At 40.0% G+C, this 19265-nt stretch overlaps 1 protein-coding gene and 1 long non-coding RNA gene across 3 annotated transcripts in view; both read left to right on the top strand.

Annotated features, from left to right (window-relative positions):
• The window catches only part of LOC148188514 (uncharacterized), a 52849-nt gene that overhangs the window by 24852 nt on the left and 8732 nt on the right, over nt 1-19265 (top strand). The gene's annotated exons all lie outside the window — the stretch shown is intronic.
• Nucleotides 54-6903, top strand: slitrk5b (SLIT and NTRK-like family, member 5b). 2 transcript variants are annotated; one of them, XM_088083292.1, is made up of 2 exons: nt 54-626; nt 1062-6903. In XM_088083292.1, exon 2 carries the CDS (start codon nt 1120-1122, stop codon nt 3721-3723), a length of 2604 nt encoding a protein of 867 aa, XP_087939418.1. In that variant the 5' UTR covers nt 54-626; nt 1062-1119; the 3' UTR covers nt 3724-6903. The 2 variants fall into 2 exon arrangements, with proteins under 2 accessions (XP_087939418.1, XP_042350943.2); XM_042495009.2 differs by having other exon boundaries at nt 55-635.

Below are 19265 nucleotides of genomic sequence, written 5' to 3'. Positions count from 1 at the left end.
CATGTTAATTAAGACAACGTTGTTTTATCTTATTTTTAAATCTCTATATCTCACTCCCCAGCTGCCTAACATCCCAGAATTGACAGATTATGAAAAACTGGTGTAACTTGGCATTCCGGTAAAGGTTTTGTTTTCAGGATGAATAACATGATAAGCGGTTCAACAAACCGTTTGAACACATGAGCGCGCCCAACCAGGTGAATTATTGATATATTTTTTTGGGACATCCTTTCTGTAGGTAGGTCAACATCTTTTGGGGCGATGTATCTAGATGCTCCAGTGAGCTGATTCTTTGTGCATGAAATGACTTGACATCCTCCCGACCATCGAGTGAGCGTGCGTCGTTGCGTGCGTGAGCGTCCGCGGAGAGAGAGAGAGAAAGAGTGGGGGAGAGAGAGAGAGAGCAAATAAGCAACTTTGTTACCAGGCATAGCTGTGTCTCCTCCGGCACCGCGTGGTTAAAGAGAAGCATTTGGCAGTTATGGTTGATCAGCGTTTCTTTCATCCTCCCCGGTGCATTAGAGGCGACGAACGTGCTCGCGCTCAATAGATTTCCTCTTTCGTGTTGACGGATTAAAAATAAAAGATGCGCTGAAATACCCAACAAGACCCACATCTTCATCAATGTGCGTGAGGTATGTATTTCTACCAGGACTTAGAAATTATGCTGGCTGCCTTCTGTGTGACAAGGCGTGCACTGTGCTGCAAAAAATCTCAGCTAACCTCTTGTAATTTACATATCTTTAAATTCTAACTAATTGCATTTTGATGTCTTAACAAGCTAATGCGACGTGGCTCTCCCTCACAGCGGATTTAGACCATTGTTTTGTGCTTATGTCTTGCTTTGACCTTGCTTTTTTTTTGTTATTTACATAGCTTGAAGGAGTTGCTTTCTATCCTGCTTTTGTTTGAGCCATTTTAAAATCAGCAGCCACGCAGCCAGAAGTTACCTCTGGGTAACAGCAAATGAACCTTTGACTCGTGTAGCTTGTTGTGTGGAAGTTGCTTTCATTGCAGTCTGCCTGTTTTTTTACATCACCATGTATGTGTTTTATTTCTAGATGACATTGAGGATACCTTAGCAGGACTGTGAGCTCGGGCCATCATTTTTGCAGGAAAATGCATCTTTGGATCTCGTATGTTTTGCTAAGTGCAACGTCAGTGTGCATTGTTGAGATGTTTGGCCGTTATGGAGAAATATGTCAGAGACTGTGTGCCTGTGAGGAGAGAGAGGGGATCCTCACAGTGAGCTGTGAAAACAGAGGAGTTGTGAGCCTCTCAGACATAAGCCCAGTGTACTTCTCCCAGTATCATCTGCTGCTTACAGGGAATCTTCTGAAAAAGCTATCTGCCAATGATTTTGTCGAGTACAAAGGACTTACAATATTACATCTGGGAAATAATGACATATCTGAGGTTGAAGCAGGAGCTTTTAATGGACTTCAGGGATTAAAAAGATTGCATCTCAACAATAACAAAATTGATACCTTGAAGGAAGAGTTTTTCTTTGGCCTTGAAAGTCTGGAATATCTACAAATTGATTATAATTATATCACTCATGTGGCGCCCAATGCCTTGAGCAGGCTTCGACATCTGGAGGTCCTGATTCTAAATGACAACTTAATATCTACTCTGCCTGTGAACATTTTCCAGTATGTACCTTTGACTCATTTGGACTTAAGGGGGAATCAGCTCAAAGTGCTCCCCTACTCAGGTCTGCTGGAGCACATGAACAGCGTCGTGGAGTTGCAGCTGGAGGAGAACCCGTGGAACTGTTCGTGCGAGCTGATAGCTCTTAAAACCTGGCTCGAAAGCATATCGTACACGGCCTTGGTCGGTGACGTCGTTTGCGAGTTCCCTTTCCGGCTTCATGGGAGAGATCTTGATGAGGTTTCGAAACAGGAGCTGTGCCCGAGGAGAGCCATTGCTGAATATGAGATGCCCCCCCTGCCACATTTGAGCACCGATGCATACCATAGGACCACGCCAGCTCTAGTCACAGCCTCCTTCACCTCATCAGGGATTGCACGGTCCTCATCAAGGCCCACTAAGGGACCTCGCCAGTCAGGCAAATTAAAATCAAGGCCCACTGCTCGCATCCCATCTAATAAACCGCAAAATTATGGCCAAATTGTTTCATATCAAACCAAATCCCCTGTGCCTTTAGATTGCCCAACTGCCTGCACCTGCAACCTTCAAATTTCAGACCTTGGCCTGAATGTGAACTGTCAGGAGCGAAAGATTGAGCACATCTCGGACTTAAATCCCAAACCTTACAATCCCAAAAAGATGTATTTAACAGGGAATTACATCCCCGTGGTGCGTCGATCAGACTTTATCGAGGCGACTGGATTAGATTTGCTTCATCTTGGCAACAATCGAGTATCTCGCATACATGACAGAGCTTTTGGCGATTTGACAAATCTAAGACGACTGTACCTTAACGGGAATCTGATTGACCATCTCACAGCAGAGATGTTTTATGGACTGGAGACCCTACAGTTCTTATATTTAGAGTACAACGTCATTAAAGAGGTTGCTTCGGACACTTTTCAGCATGTGCCCAAACTTCAGCTTCTTTTTCTGAACAATAACCTCCTGAAAACTTTACCAGTGGGAACATTTAGCGGCTTGACATTAGCCAGACTAAATCTTCGCAACAACCACCTGCGATACCTGCCAGTCAGTGGCGTGCTTGATCAGCTCACAGCGCTGGTGCAGGTCGATTTGTTCGAGAACCCCTGGGATTGCTCTTGCAGCATACTGGAGCTGAAGATGTGGCTGGAGCAGCTTAGCACAGGCACAGTTGTAAACAATGTCATCTGTGGTTCGCCTAAGAGGCTAGCTGGGGAAGATATGAGATACATTAAGACAGCTAATTTCTGCCCTAATAACTCTGATATACTTGCCTCCATGATCCCACCCTCAGAAGAATCATTTCCTGGCAGCACTATCACCATAGAAACATCACTGGACTCTGACACACAATACACCACCATCCCCTTATCTGTGATGATCCTCGCCCTTCTCCTCATGTTCATTGTGTCAGTGTTTGTGGCTGCAGGACTGTTTGTGGTGATGAAAAAGAGACGACAAAAGAGTCAGAATGAGCACAATAACTCCATGAATGCTTGCATCAGCTCTCTCAACATGGAATACGGCCTTTACAAAAAGGGATCCATCCCCAAAGTCCGAACATCTGCTGGACATGTGTACGAGTACATCCCACCTCCCACAGAGTCCACATGCAGAACTCATGCCCAAACCCCGACGGACAGTAAATCAGCGGATGGATTTAGAGACTTTGATGAGTTGAGCGGCGCTTTTTTGGGCAACTCGGATGAAGAGGCAGCCAGTAATGTAATGAGCTCGGAGTACAGTGCCACCACTCCAGAGCCTCTTAACAAGCCCTCGAGCCCTCACCAAGACGATCAGTGTTACTACAGAGATGTACTCGAACCTGACAAGCACACACGCTACAGCAATACGTTACCATGCAGGCATGCGGCGCATTCATCGAGTCAGTATACCTCAGACTATGATGCAAGGCATCAATACGTGCACCCAGATAGAATACAACAGACAATACTTTATTGTGCAGCACCAAGTACTGTGTATGTGGAACCCAACAGGAGCGAGTACTGGGAACTGAAAGCAAAGCTTCACATTGACCCGGACTACCTTGAGGTTCTTGAAAAACGAACAACATTTACACAGTTTTAAAAGACTTGTCTGAGTGGACGCATTGATGCAATGTGTCCATATTAATCAGGAATCAGACCATGTTTCAAAACAGGCAGAACTATTTCATCACCTTTATTAGTTGTGAATCTGGGAATCATGTGTCACAGGACTGAGTAATAAAGGGGAACACTGCTCATTTCAATGTATCACTTACCCCTGTAGCCCTGTGGTGTTTAACAGTTTGGTTTAAATGTGTAAATATGAAAAAGCAACCAGAAATCCTGGGCTCTTATGACTCATCCCTACATTAAATACATCCTGGAGCTGTTTCATTGACAATAATGTGAGACTGAGCTTTTACTCTCAAATTAGCTGCATTTCATGAGTGTTAATGAAGCGTGCAGATGATATGTTCTCAACCCAAAATAAACCAGGTCTTTTGTTACAGTTATACATAAGGCTCCCACTTCTGTCAAGTTTAGTTTCAAAGGCTAAATCTCATTTATTCTGCAAGTAAATTTAAATATTAACACTTATTCGACTTGCATGTAGGTGTTGACAAAAGCCACACATCTCTTAGAAAATTATACTCTAGTGAGAAATGGAGTCAGACACTTTTAGCAAGGCATTTTTCCTCCATCATGCACAGCTCTGGGATGATCATATTAAATGCATGAGATCATAAAACAAATTCCGATGTAATATCTCAAATCACAGATTATGAGGACAGTAAATCTCTTTCTCTTGTTTGCAGATTTGGGAGAAAATAATTAATGTATCCTAAAAATATACTGAACTGACCCAGCGCGCATTCTGCAGAGTAATCTGTGGAAATCTGTGGTGTTCCCTCAGAGCCTCCCCAACCTCCAAACCAACTGCACTTGTGGAATTATGAACACATGTTGCACTTGGATTGAGTTAAATATTAATGTATTGTAACTGTACTCAGAAATGTTGTAACTACAAGATCACAGCTGTATTCAGATGTATGGTAACTGGAGGAAACTGAGCTTTAAAGGTCTATATCACGTTACAAATATTTATTTTACGGCAAACATACAGCTTGAGAACACACTTGTTGAAAAGCGATGAATTGTGATGAGCACATTTATTTATTTGCACGAGAACCAAAGCACTTCACACAAAAAATCAGCTCATAATATATGCAAAGTTTGACACTCAGAGTACATCAAAGCACAATCCTGTGTTTTTTGTACCCTTAAAATCTTCATTTTTCTTTATTATATATCTGAATACTATTTAAAAAATGTCTTCCAGTTGCAGTACATTTGAGTAGATTTGCAATATAGTCCAATGTATCTACATATACTTTGAAATTCAGCTCAGTTTGTCAGATCTGTTGACCATATACACCATATATTAAATGACTGCATATTTTACACTTTTTTTTTTGTTTGTTTGTTTTTTAAAAAAATGCACTATTGACTCCTACAGGTTAACAATGATGTCACTTTCTAAAATGCACTATATGGTAAGACGTGCATACAGCCATAGACATAGGTTTGATATTCATAAAAGCACCACATGAGAACTGCACTATGCATAGATATAGAGCATACTTAGACAATCTGTACAAAATGCCAACAGTTCATCCTCTCAGTCACCAACCAACACTCATAAACATGATAGTTAATAATATCATCACATCCCGTAATTGTTAATTTGAAATTTAACAAATGAATATTCAGAAGTACTTTTGTATCACATTTTAGATTATTATTTTTTCTCTAAAATGTCATATATTTTAATTACATGTTTTTTTATGGGAATACTGAGTGGATTTTTTTCCCTGTACTCCATCACAATGAAAAATTATGTGACACTGTTTGTTTTTTATCTCTTTGGCACAGGGTCGAAATCTGGCAAGTTGACCATAATTAGCAGTTTCTGTTTGTCTCTTTTAGGGCGGAGGGTTGATGGGGGGTGTAACAAATGTATAAAGGTCCTCAAAAGCTTTAGCTATTAGATTGAAAAGCACAACAAATGAATGCTTGAGTGGATGGAGTCGACTTTATGCATAAAAAAATGTTCTATGCTCTAAAGGAATCTAAGCACATCATCCGGTCATAATGCAGTCGAACCAATTTCTGGGTCAATAGTGTAAGCCCAGAGATGTGACTCCCCCTGAGAGTTTAATACACAGAGTAAATTCACCTCATATGCAGTATTATGCACTGAACCTGTCATCTTGACTCAGCTAATTAGAGGACATGGTGTATCTGGACTCTGTCTGCATGTCACCATGTATTACACTGCAGCATTAGTCATGCTGTTTATCAAGTATACAGTCTTGGGTTTGTTGCCTTTCACATGTTTCAGAATTATGCTGTGATTATTTTGTCACTTGACCTGTGGCTGTACTTTGGAAATTCATCAGAACAAATTAAATGAAATCAACACAGTGCAGCATGATGTAAACCTGCACAGGTTTTTGTTTCATGTAAGATTTTTAAAAACAATGTATTGCTGTGAAGTTAGTGATGAAAACACTGTAAACTTACACAGATACACACAAAAGTTTTTTTTTTTATTCTTAGCAGTGGCTGACATCTAGTTCATTGTCTCAAAAAACAAATCTTTTAAAATGTGTGGTAAATTTTGTGCAACCAAACTAATGCAACATGTGAGAAGATATCACATTGCAAAAAAAGAAGCAAATAATTGCATTTGCAAGTGTATTTGGAGGAACACTTTTAACAATTTATTTGTCATGTTTCTTTCAATTTGTAAGAATCTTGCAAACTGTGTACTGAAACACAGTTTTTACTGTATATAACAGACATTTGTAATATGTTTTGCTCTTTCAGCTTTTTGTAATGACCAAATGCAGATATTTGTCACATGTGAGACTACAAATACTGATAATCCAAAAATATGTTAAACTGAGATGTGACTGTCCTGTGTATATGTGCACATGTTTCATTTGCAAAGAAGAGATCCGGTTAGTGTCTTATTCTTACTCCAACTCTTATGTTTGCTTTTATTTGGTTTTCATATGGAACAGTGATTTTCTATGTTAACCTCTTATTTGTAAATAGAACACATCATCAGCATTTCCATGCAAACTCGCATCGGCTCTGAGAAGCAAAAACCTGGTCTCTTATTGCAAAAAACACAGTACAACTAGGAATATGTGGGGTAAATATATCTACAGTGTGCTGTTTAGTTGTTAGCTGATGAATAAAAGATATGCATTCATTTGGTATACCCTTGTCTCTGTGTTCCCTTCACCCTCTAAGCCGTGGTGTGTGAAGCAAATGTCATAGTGCACAGCAAGGGCAGCATTGAAAATGTTGCACAAAACCCCAATGGCATTTTTCAGAACATAACGAAAATTACAATATCCAATTCAAATGTTCAGATCGAGCCATTGTGATGGTTTCAATTAGGCAAATGGGACATAACAAAGGGCTGTGTTGCAAAATTTAACATTGAGATGGCATAGTTAGTACTGTATGAAGCCTCAGTTTCACTCAGTAAAAACACCCAAAGACATTTTGATGAAGAGCTTAAATGATCAATTCTCACATGTATAAATGAAATGATTATCCAATGCCTAAAGCATTCAAGCAGCTACACAAATAAAAGTGGCAGGCCTACGGCGGTATTGCAAAATCTACTTTTGTACAAATATGAGTTTCTTGTATAATTCCAAATGTTTGTTCGCAAGCCTCTCACAGCAAAAAGGGTGTGTTTGTTGCGTTCACTGTGATGTGCATAAAGCTGGAATATGTGACCTTACTGTAACTGTGCCATAAGAACATATCTGCATACGCAGACACTTGCAGAGAAACTGTATTCTTACCAGACATAGCAGTATCCATGGAAACATCCAATTACCTGACACGAAAAAACAATTCCAGAGCAAGAGGTACTATGCTGACACAGAGGGCGAACTCATTTGTAACTCAGCTCTTTGACATTTATGTGATTACTGTATGTCGCATGTCTCTAAATTGAGCACTGAGCACATTGAGCACAATACACTGCCCTGTGCCGCATCTAAGCGTGACTGATGTCTGTGTCTGAAAAATGTCCATTTTAATAAGACAACAAACTGCTGTGGATCACCTTTGACTCAATCTGCTTGTCAGATTGATGGTGTTATGTTGCTTTAGCTGCTTGAAGACCCCAATTCTGCTCGGGAGAGGGAAATTAGGGCAGATCTACATTATGTAAGCTTGAAGAGATGTGTCAGGCGGTGTGAAGACAGCATATGACTGTAAGCATTAACCAAAGGAAGAACCTTTACTATCTGCTTACATCAGGCCCAAGCAAACACAGTGGAAACACCACTGAGTCAAACCTCCTTGATGTGTCTCTATTTCTTTCACAGTGAAGAGCAGAATCTCACATCTGGCAACATATGTATGTCTTCCAGTTGTTAGTCTCAGACTGTGCTTCTGTCCCTGAAGCTTTTTTCGGTCTTCTGTCTCCCTGTACGCCAATGCTCCGTTTCTCTCTTTCTCACTTTGTGTGTGTGTGTGTGTTTGAATGTGTGTGCCTGGGTGCATAAATTATTGACTCAGAGTGTATTCATGCTTGCCTCAAGGACTTCAGCCAACCAATGTGGCAATACCTTTATCCTTGCTTTTCGTCTTTCAACGTTTTTTTTGTTTCAAAATCCTTCATGCAACTCGCCGGCGAAGTAAAGGGCTTCAGCAATAATTGATGCGTTACGTTTTGAACATAAACTGACATTTATCTGTGTCCAGTGTGCCTGCTTGAGCTGTGTGTAAGAGTGAGGTCCATAGTTTTCGACTGATTTGAAGAGAAATCTCATGCAGCTGGAGTAGAGTGGTATTTACAAAACCCAGAGAGGAGGATTTGGATTCAGGAAATGCTAAACTTTGCCAGTATATTTGCAACAACTGAAACAGTATGTGTGAGACACACTAATATTTATAAGGGCTTATCCAGGCTTATGACTGCCAACCTGAGGAAAGTGACAAAATCCCACTTCATCCTTCCATTTATGGTACTCCACACTAAACATGAAAATGATATTTCACATCAAGAAAAAAGAAAAGCTTTTGGCAAAAGGTAAAATAAAATGTTGTGTTGTGAATACAGTGAATTGATGTTTATAAGAGGCTTTCTGTATTACAATGTCTGAATGTTATGCATAATATCATTGAGATTTCCTGCCAGTATCCAGACAATTAATAATGTTCCCCAATTCAAAATGATCCACTCTGAATGTGTTGTCCCTCCTGCAGTCACTAAGCACATTGTGCAGCTCGTACGCTGCCCTGCAGAGCCGCTCCTCCCGCATTAACCTCTGTCCGTGCCTGATATCCACCCTCTTTTTATCAGTCCATTTTCCTCATGGCTCTTCAGCACATCAAGGGCATGTCCTTCTCTGGATCTTGGCCTGAAGTGTCACTATAACTGCCACATCAGACTGGCATGCTTTAGCCTGTAATTTATAGTGCCAACAAACAGGCCTCAGTGGACAACGTAGCACATTTGTGAACGTGCTGTAAAAATGCGGCTTTGCATCGAAACACTGAATCAGTCTCCTGTCCCACGGTGGGTTTATTTATAAATGCGGCACACCAGGGTGATCCACTGTAGCAGTGTCTCCTCCTGATTTGAAAAAGATGTGACCTGAAAGGGCCCTGTTTGTGTTTCCTCACTCAGTTGAGAGGGGGAGAGACAGAAATCTCACAATGAGAAAGCAGCCCTGCCAGAACAATAATGGTGTACTCAAGATCAGAGACAGTTGAAGAGAGCATGAAGCAATGGCAACTGACCGTTTGAACAAAACGTTTAGGAAAGATCATATAGTAAAGTTTAACATAAAAACAATCAAACTGTGCTTTGAATTGACAATGCATAATTTCACAGCTAAAAACAATTTAGAAGCTAGCCATATTTAATATTATTTCATGCAATACTTTCTTAGAAGAGTCATCATTTCACACACCAACATAAATCTGACTTGGCTGTGAGGCTTTTGAATCAAGTGCTATGATGTGTGAGTGGACTATTACAGATTGCCCATGTACTGTGGCAGCCTGAATTTAAATGCAGCTATTGCTGCACTGTTGCACATTTCCTTCTTCTCTCTCCTGACCATCTCATAAAACCAAGTCGACAGCTGGAGGAAGGCGGCTAACCACTCGCCTGCAAATGCGCAAATGTTCAGTTTGTTCTGACAAGTAGCAGTTAATCTGACCAACCTTTTGTGGGAGAGACTTGTTATGATAATTATTCCTCTAACATATTTCCTATTGCATCATTTTTTGAGGGCCGTACTTGCAAAGAAAGAGTCATTTTATGTTGCACTATATGAGTGCTCATTACTTCAGTCCCACATTCCCTCTAATGGGCTGACATTGTTGAGGTTTAAACCTCACAATGGGCAATTTTATATCAGATTTAGGGGCAGTGGAAGTGATGCCAGCTAAGCAGAGAAAAAGATGTGGAGTAAAAAACACACATTAGCCCAGGATTTTAAGAAAATGTTCCATTTGATGGTTTCTGAGCCATTTCTTATTAGTCCATGATTGTAAATTGGATTTCCAAACCATTTTTTCCTTTATATTGTCATTACCGAAGTTCCCATGGACAGATTGTAAAGAGACTTGATCTGCAGGGCTGTGCATTTGTATGGAAATATCTGAAAACCTCAGCCACAGCTCTCTAAATGAAGTCGAGCTCACTGCAGCAAATACCAGCCGGCACCCAGGCTGCTTATTTCACTATTGTGCTCAGAGGCACAGTACATGTAGCTGTTGATGTGTGTTTGAAAAGTTTATAAGGCTTGTGAGTAAGGTGCACCTTTGCTGTGAGAAACTTAATTCATTTTTTTACTTTATTTTGTGTGAGTTTCCCCTTTTAATTTCAAGTCAACCACAGTTTAGTTTTTGTCCCTTTTTCTTTAAAAGGTATACTGTGCAGGATTGTCAATACTGTAAAGACGCTCACCAACAAAAGTAAAAGTAAAGGCTAACGTCATGTTTACTGTCAGCATTTCGCTTCACTAAATTTGCATTTCTTTGGTGCTTTGTCTCTTGAGCCTCTTTTATATTGGCTGTTCTAGACAGGAATTTTGCGATGTTACGCCACTTTGCTATTCTTTATTAAAGGTATGATTGTGGAATGGGGGGCAGAGATGTCTTGCTGTTAAACCAGCATAGGAGATAGTAACAGAGCCGAATTGAGGTCTGTATAAAAGGAACAGTTGGCAGGATAAGACAATTGGAGGGACATGTGTGATGTTTTGACAATGTGTTATGTTTGTGACCCACCATGGAGGATTTAATGATCCGTTAGCAACTCAAAGATGATTAACAGCAGCCAAAAATGTCAACAAATTGGGAAATCAATGAGGTTCAGGAGCTCCTTACCTTCCAAACAGAGAACGACATCAGCGACCTTATAACACACCTTGAATGATTGTTATAGCCTTAATAATGACATTATTATTATTATTTAAAAAGCGCTGCTGAAACGGATGTTTTATGTCACACTAGAGGCCGAGTCTTTTGTGTTAAATGCCATGCCTCATTAGATTTTGTGATGCCGGCATGCCTTCTAAAATCACGCACTTTAGCAGCATGATGCTGCCATTGTTTGGTTCTGATGCATAAAGACGGGACTATGGGACTAGCATCCCTATAGTACGATCTTTGTGTAAAAAAGAACTTTGGATGCCTGCTGCTTACAGTCTGGCAGCTGGTTACATCCTTTTTGTAAAGCCCAGACCTTACTGCTCAAGTGCTGTGGGCGTGCACCCCATAAATGTCCGAAAGACAGAAAATATTAAGAAAATAAAAAAAAATACAGGTGAAGGGCAGAGTCTCTGCAGAAAAATACACCACTACAATGTCCCCCACAGTAGCACAGTTTGGGGGAGAAATGTATGATTTAATAATGTCGTAATGGAGTCTTGAAATGTTTGAAAAACCAAACCACAAAAGACATAGGCAATATTCAATTTCAATTAAATTTTATTCACAAAGCCTGTCATTACAAATTACTGTTTACCTCAGAGGGTTTTACAGCACAGGACATCCCTCTGTCCTTGGACCTTCACAGCAGATACAGGATTTTATCTCTAACTAAAAATGGTAGAAACCTCAGGAAGAGCAATGAAGGATTCGTCTCCCAGGACGGACAGACTTGCAATAGATGTTGTGTGTACACAACAGATCAACACAATAAAATTAAAGTAGCCCAGTGATAAAGTGATACAAAGTGAAAGTCATATACACGTTAATCCTTTTTTGTGTAGAGGACAAGCATTATTTTGGCCCTGGCACAGTGTCAGATAAATGATACGACACCTACTGAGCTGATAAGGATTCGCTATCTTGCTCAAGGACGCTGCAGCAGAGTAGGCACTTGGGGTGACAGGGGAACCTAGTGTGACCCTCATCACCACAAATGCTTTTGGCATCTTGTTCGGTAATTTCACCGCACAGGACATGGTTTATAAAACTGCATAAACCCTGACATGTCAGACAGAGGCTGCTGTCTACTTAGATTACTGTTCTTTTAAAGATGTCGCATAAAAAAGCATAAATACCTTCTAGTGATTCTTCTGTTGTTGTATTTTTCTTATTTCTTTTTCTGTTCCATTGACCACCATTACTCACAAGACCCAGTAGTCTGATGATCTATAAAAGCAGCACTGTAGTTCTAAGTGTGACTGCAGTTACAGTGATCCCCCTATTTATGTATAACCACATGTTTCAGTGCATCTCAGTGAGATATTTATGTACACAGCATTGTCTACAAACACAAGTAGAAAACTTTCCTCTCTGTTAAGTTGGTGGCAACTCAGACACTATTATATTTAAACTTGAAGATAACTCTTAAAGCAGTATATAGTTCAAGGCATAGCAAGACTTTCATGTCATACTCAGCTCTCGTGACAGGCTGAGGGTGCGCTGTGGTTCCTAAAAGCACTTTTCTGTGTTTCTGTCTCTCTTCACTGTGAGTATCCTTGTGGGATTTACAACAAGCTACAATGGATCCAGACAGATGGCAAGGTGGGGGTGTTGGGTAACCATCTTCTGAACCCCAGGGAGCACTGCCATATACAAGCTGTCAAACAAATGTCTTCACCTAGAGATTTTTTTGTTATAATATAATGAGATCCTGACTCTGACGCTCATTTTCACAATTGCTCAGACGTCCAAAAGAACTGCGGATACAGCATTAAAGCCAAATCCTTGGTCCCTGTTTCAAAGTTTATGCACACACTCCCTTATTAATTATATTATTGTTGTGCCAACAGCATCTTCATATCCTCTCTGAATGCATCAGGGCAATGAGGCCATCGGGAATTTACATAAAGTGAAGTAGCAAATAGGTCATGAATATCATTAATATTCAAAAAGCAGCACTTCAAAGAGTGGTAACTCAATGCCTCAGCATTAGCTACATTTGACCATTCATATCTTTCCTCATTAACTACAGTGGGAAGCATTATTTGCTGAAGGCTGTGTACTGCAGGCTGGTGGCAAGTGCATCAAAACAGTTCTTTCAAGTTCTTTCTCGTGTTAAGCATTGTGCAGCTACACAACTCCTAACAAGCCAAAAAGACTGAGACGACCCGCTGCCAGTATGTGTCAGCTCTGGTAATACTGATGAAGCTCACAGCAATTTATGTACGGCACTACTTCAGTTGTTCACTGTTGACTGGATAATTGACAGGCTATTGTTGGTTGACTGCCAAGATTTCCCAGATTTCCCAAAAGACATGTCAAATATGTCCAGCCAGCCACTAAAAGACTTCAGGAGTTTTGACAAGGATTGTTTCACTTTTCTACAAACAAAAACTTATGCCTTTTGAATAATTTGAAAGATGTCAAAAAAATCATCAAACAGCTGCTTTTAAGCATACCAAGTTCTCTTAAACTTCAAACCCTCTAACAGTACTTATTTGAAAACAAATGTCCTTACATGATGTCCTACTGACCTAAACCATTCATTTGATAACCAATCATTTGTTGAACTTGGGATGATAGTCAACTGAAAATGTCTATCAGATACTCTGTAACTGAGTTTTTTATAGAGTTCTCTGTTGAGGCTAGGGAGGAGGCACTCAACTTAGAAATATGACATGAATTTAAATTCATATATATTTTTTGTTTTTACTCTATAATGTACATGTGAGAAACTTTCTACATGTATAGTGGAATTTAGAGAAAGACCCATCAGGATGGGGCAATCAGGGTTAAGGAACATTAAAAAGGTGCACGTGTACAGTATATTTTTTGTTACATCTGTATCCGTTACTGTCTTTGTCATTATGTATACATTTGAAAGAATGTCAATGGGTACGTTGTGATACTGACGGCACTTATTGGTTGATGTAAGTATTTTAACAAGTAATACACTTATATACAGGTAGTTTATTTAAATTTGATAGTGGACACTGGGCAGGCAGTACACGGGTGTTGTTATGGCCTGGCTATGGGCTACAGCTACGAGTCTTTTTTTTTTTTGTCTGCCAGTATTTAATATAAATACTGTATGAGTTCCCGGACATCCTGTCCAGCCTGTCCAAACAATTGCTAGCAGCACGGTTGATTGCGAGCACACCTATTGGCCCGCACAGCTCAAATTCTTTTTCATTGCATCAAATATCTAATTAAAACCAAACTTATCAGAAAAACACTTGAACATACATCATACATGTACTTTGAGTTTCTAGTTTGTACTGCAACCAGTCACTAGGGGGCAATTAATATGTATTGGCTTTACTTTTGGGGAGCTGTCATCTTGGCCATCTTTATATACACTCTGCGATACAACCACTGAATATTACGTGGTAAAACAGCCTAGCTATCAGCATCGCCTCACTCACGTGGGCACCTGTCAGACACAGGTAACTTTCCAGACTTTTTAGACCATTTTAGCGGCTTAGAGTAAACTCAGCCAACGCCTCCTTTGGTAGCATCACAGCATTTAGCCTTCCGTTTCCTGTCTCTCCTTGCACACACAGACAGAAGTGGGTTGATTTGGTTTGCTTGCAGCTGTCTTGAGACCCGATCATCCACCTAAGTTCACACTCAGTACTGTTTCTTTATGTTCAGAAAAGAAAGCATCATTCCGAAAGTGACATCACTGATGCTTCAAATATTTGACTTTGCAACAATGTAACATCCTTCATCTCTCTTCATCTCTCTTCTTCATCTGTTGTTGATAGCCCTGTAGCAAGTGATGAAAAGCAAACTGTGCACAGTCCACAGAGCCCTAAATCCCCACCACTGTTGCTGCACTGAGAGCTGTTTGTTTGTTGATTCAAAATTGATTAACATTGTGGCGTGTCCAAATTGCACCAATTTCAACATTACACATCCTTTCGTCTCCGGCAGTAAACCTGCCAATTGAGAAGTAGATTGGAAGAACAGTTTGGGATATATTTGAAGAACACACAGACATACAGACTGAGATTTCTACAACTCCATCTGGCTCTATAACATTCATTCTGTTGCTTGCCCTATTTTTTTCTACCATACACTGACTGTCCCTGTCATTTCACATCCAGCCACTCCCTCCTGCCCTACAGTAACCCCTTTCCCGCTGTTTCCCTTTCATGACTCTCCCTGTCCACATACTCACCTGCTTCTCAGTCTGCCTGGTTATGACCCTCGCCTGCATTTAAAACTTGTAAACGTTTATTTGACTCAGTCATTGTGCTGTGCTTTTTGGTTTAAGATGATGCATCTCAGCCATACTATTTTGATGCCTCTATTAAATTTCAGACATTGAGTTAACAATCCCCCATTTTTAGCCAGTGGCGTGGCTCGACAGAGGACAATGTCTGTCGCTCTGTCAGTCACTCGCTCACTTGCCCGATAGACCACTTTTGTCCAGACTGATATATCTCAACAAATACTGAATGGATTGCACGTTAAATTTTACACGGACAAATTGTTTACTTTGGCAATTCCCTGACGTTTCCTGTAGCGCCATCAGCAGGTCAGACCTTCTACTTATCAAGTGAAATATCTCAACATCTGCACAATGGATTGTCACAGCACTTTATACAGGCATTTATGATTCCCAGACTTAAAATCCTAATGATTTGTCCTAAATCCTAATGTTCTGTCTTTTCCTCTCGTCCTACCCTGAGGTTGTGGTTTTGAGTGAATTGTGTCAACAACTATTGAATGGATTGCCATTAAATATGATACAGACTTTTATTTCATGCTCAGGATGAATAGGTTGTTTTGTTAATCGATTAACCTTTGCAAAATAACAAATTTCTTTTATGCTAAAACAATAAACTGACATGGTGAACATGATAATCTAAGTTCACTACCAAAGCAAAAAAGTACTGTGCATAACACAAAACTAATGTCATATAGCTGAGGTTGGCACTAAAATGCTCCAGAACGCATCCAAAGAGAACACTGCAGATCCCTGATGAGTCTTGAACACAGCTGTATATCTGCAACTGCAGCATCAGCTCCAGCAGCTCAGGTGACTGCAGGCCTGACACACTCCATCGCTCAACACAACGTTCAGCCATGGTGACATGAGAAAAGAAAACCCCTTTATATGTAGGGTGGTTGAAACATTGTGACTGTCACTGTAATTGAAAGATCACACATTTTGTCATGTTCATGAAACACAAAGCAACCTAATATGTTAACTGTGTGTGTATGATTTAAAAATTCTGTTTTTTTTGTAATGACTGAAAGGCAGTGTGGTTGCACGTCTTTATTTTTTTTTGTCACAGAAGAATGTGAGCTTACCACCACAGGCACAGATGCACGGCTCTGCAAGGACCTTTAAAAATACAGTCCATTCTTGTGGCGACACAGTCAGGTGTAAACTAAGTGATCGCCCCTCTAGAAAGCATAAAAAAAATATTTGCATCTATTTTGTAACACTAGAGCCACCTGCTGCAGCTGAGCTCACCCAGTATGTGGGGAACCTCCTCGGAGCTGTTTGGAGTTGATTCAGCTCCTCCTCTGCACGGCAAACTAATGAAAAAGTAATAGTAATAGTAATAAATACAAATCCTTTAACAATGTGTGATAACAAATCAATCTCCTCACTGGTTTGCAGTATGAAAGTCATAAGAATGTAAGATGAATTATTCAAAGACACTATTTTAGATTTCACAATGTCTGTTAATAATTCATTACATATCCTGCATATTTGAAAATACCTGAGTTTGTGTGGAGGTTTACATGCATATTTATAGTATCTTTTAATTCAAAATGTTAGAATTTAACACAGCAAAAAAGGAAAAACATGTTTTAAAAGACTAGAATAGCAGTATGTCCTTTTGCGTCTGTGTCCTTTTAAATGTCATGCGATGGAAAAACTCGAGACCTTTTAAAGATGCAATTCCTAGACAATGATGAATTTGGACGAACAGATAGTGACAATACACCTCCCCTTTAATCAGAGTGTTGATTGTGATCTTGATGGGTTCTTGTAACCACAGGGGGGATTCTCTAACACAGTTAAACTCCTCACCTAGCCACTGGCTACCACATCAAAGCAACATCCACTCACAGGAAAACAGTCAAGCAGGGAAAAGGTTGGTTGCTATAGCAACTTATATCTCCTCTTGTATGGTCTCACACTACAATTTTATTATTAGGACAGAAGCATATTAACTACATTAATCAGCCTGAGCCCCTGCTCGTACAGTAACAACACCTGCTGTGATAAATGCAGGTGTTGTTTATGGACTCACAGATATTTAAGTAAACATAAATAATCTGTGTGTTTGCTTCAGAATATATATATATATTTATTATGGCAAAAAAAATATTTTCATTAGACTGTATCTACAGGATGTTTCAGTTCAGATTATCAGTCTGTGAACATGGGATTTTTTTTGACGCATGTACTGTATGTATAAATCACACCCTGCATATATGTCCTGTTCACCCTCCCAGGAGACTTGACTTTCTATGGCACAGGAGGATGGCAACATCAAATATTCACACTTGGATTTACCACACTCGAAATAAGAGCGTCCTTGGAAGTCTGACATCTCCTGTATAATTAAGTTGTCCGGATTAAAGCAGGAATGGAGCCTAATCAGCAGCAGGATACGTTGATAAGCAATAAGCCACGAAGACAGAAATTATTAAAACCTCTTTCTGATCAGAAGGTCCCATAATGCATCAATCCTCAGGAATGAGGTCAACCACGTTTAGTTGCCATACAGTCAAATCCATTAAATATGTGGATTTGACAGGCGTAGAAACCTGTGTTGGCTCAGTGCATAAGCAGCACAGTGAGGGAGGAAGACAACAGTGAATGTCCTTCATTCGTACCACATTGATTTTAGTTTCTAGGAATATAACAGAATATGTCTGTGTAATACAAGAGCGCCTTAGAACTGCAGTTTCTTTATGACTTGACATTTCTGAGTAACTTAAAATAGCTCCTATTTTTGAATCTCTCTTTTGACTGTGAAGCTTCCTTGCAATGTTTTTGTTGTGTGTCCTGACATTTGTCCTCTTCCATTTTGGAAGGGACACTTCTTTACGGTCCACTTTGGCCTTTTGATAGCTGAGCACCCATTTAAAATGTTCCTCTCAGTCCAATAGCAGCACTTTGGCACCTACTGTAACACAGAAAAAAAATATCTTTCTTGCACACCACTTCTGTCAAAATGGCCATTAGTCATTATTTGTCATGAGGTGGGTATGAGTCAGAGAGGCAGTAGTCCTAACTGAGTCCACTCTGTAAATGAATAGCATTACAACACACCGTCACAATTCCCATCTTCTTTCTTATCCCTCCATCGCCACGGTCATGAAATGGAAATGTTCTACAATAATGTGCAGCAGAGCACAATGTTTTTGCAATGTCAAGGCAATGTGAATGTACTGTAAAATCCATCAATTATTTACCAATAGGAAGTTGGAACATTGGAAAGATTTTAAATTTCTCCAGCTCTTTCATCAACTGTCTTCCCTCAGCATGCCTCTTGATGATATAATGTAGTAAGGACAGAATTCGTTTACAAATGTGTGTGCGTGCATTTGTGTGTGCGTGAGTGTGCGCACACGCGTGCTTGTCTGCTTGTTAGTCTGCTGCTTGTGCGTCTGTCTCTGTCTCTGTGTTTACCTGATCCCTGGGCGTTTGAGATAATGTAATTAATCCTTACGCAATAGTTAACCCATCACTTTCAATTTGTCTGCCAGGGTTACTACGGTCTAATTACAGACTAAAATATGAACTCCCATTAAGCAGAAGATGGTTTCCGTGCGCTTAAAAGCAAGGGATGTGGACACACTTAATTCAGGCTCAGAGGTTGGCTGTGCATTGCTGTGTGGTGCACCATTTAAGGATAATGCACTTCTTCATTTCACAAGACACTTTGCTGTTGCTGTATTCCTGCAGCTCTGTCTTGTTGTAAATACAAGTTTGAGATCAAGAAGCTGTAGCTGATTACAGAATAGAGGAAGTGGTTTTACGTCAGAGGCATGTGGGATTTAACTTTCATGGTTGGATGTTTGTTCCAGTTCCTGATGTTGCAATTCCTGCATCACCTCTTTGTGCCATTTCTGCTTCTATTTATGAGAGCACTCAAAATTACACTCATACATAACATGGATACA

The sequence above is a fragment of the Plectropomus leopardus genome, chromosome 10 (assembly GCF_026936395.1).
Source record: "Plectropomus leopardus strain MGB_pleo_1.0 chromosome 10, ASM2693639v1, whole genome shotgun sequence".
NCBI classification, from domain to species: Eukaryota; Metazoa; Chordata; class Actinopteri; order Perciformes; family Serranidae; genus Plectropomus; species Plectropomus leopardus.
This window is presented reverse-complemented; position numbering and strand designations above follow the sequence as displayed.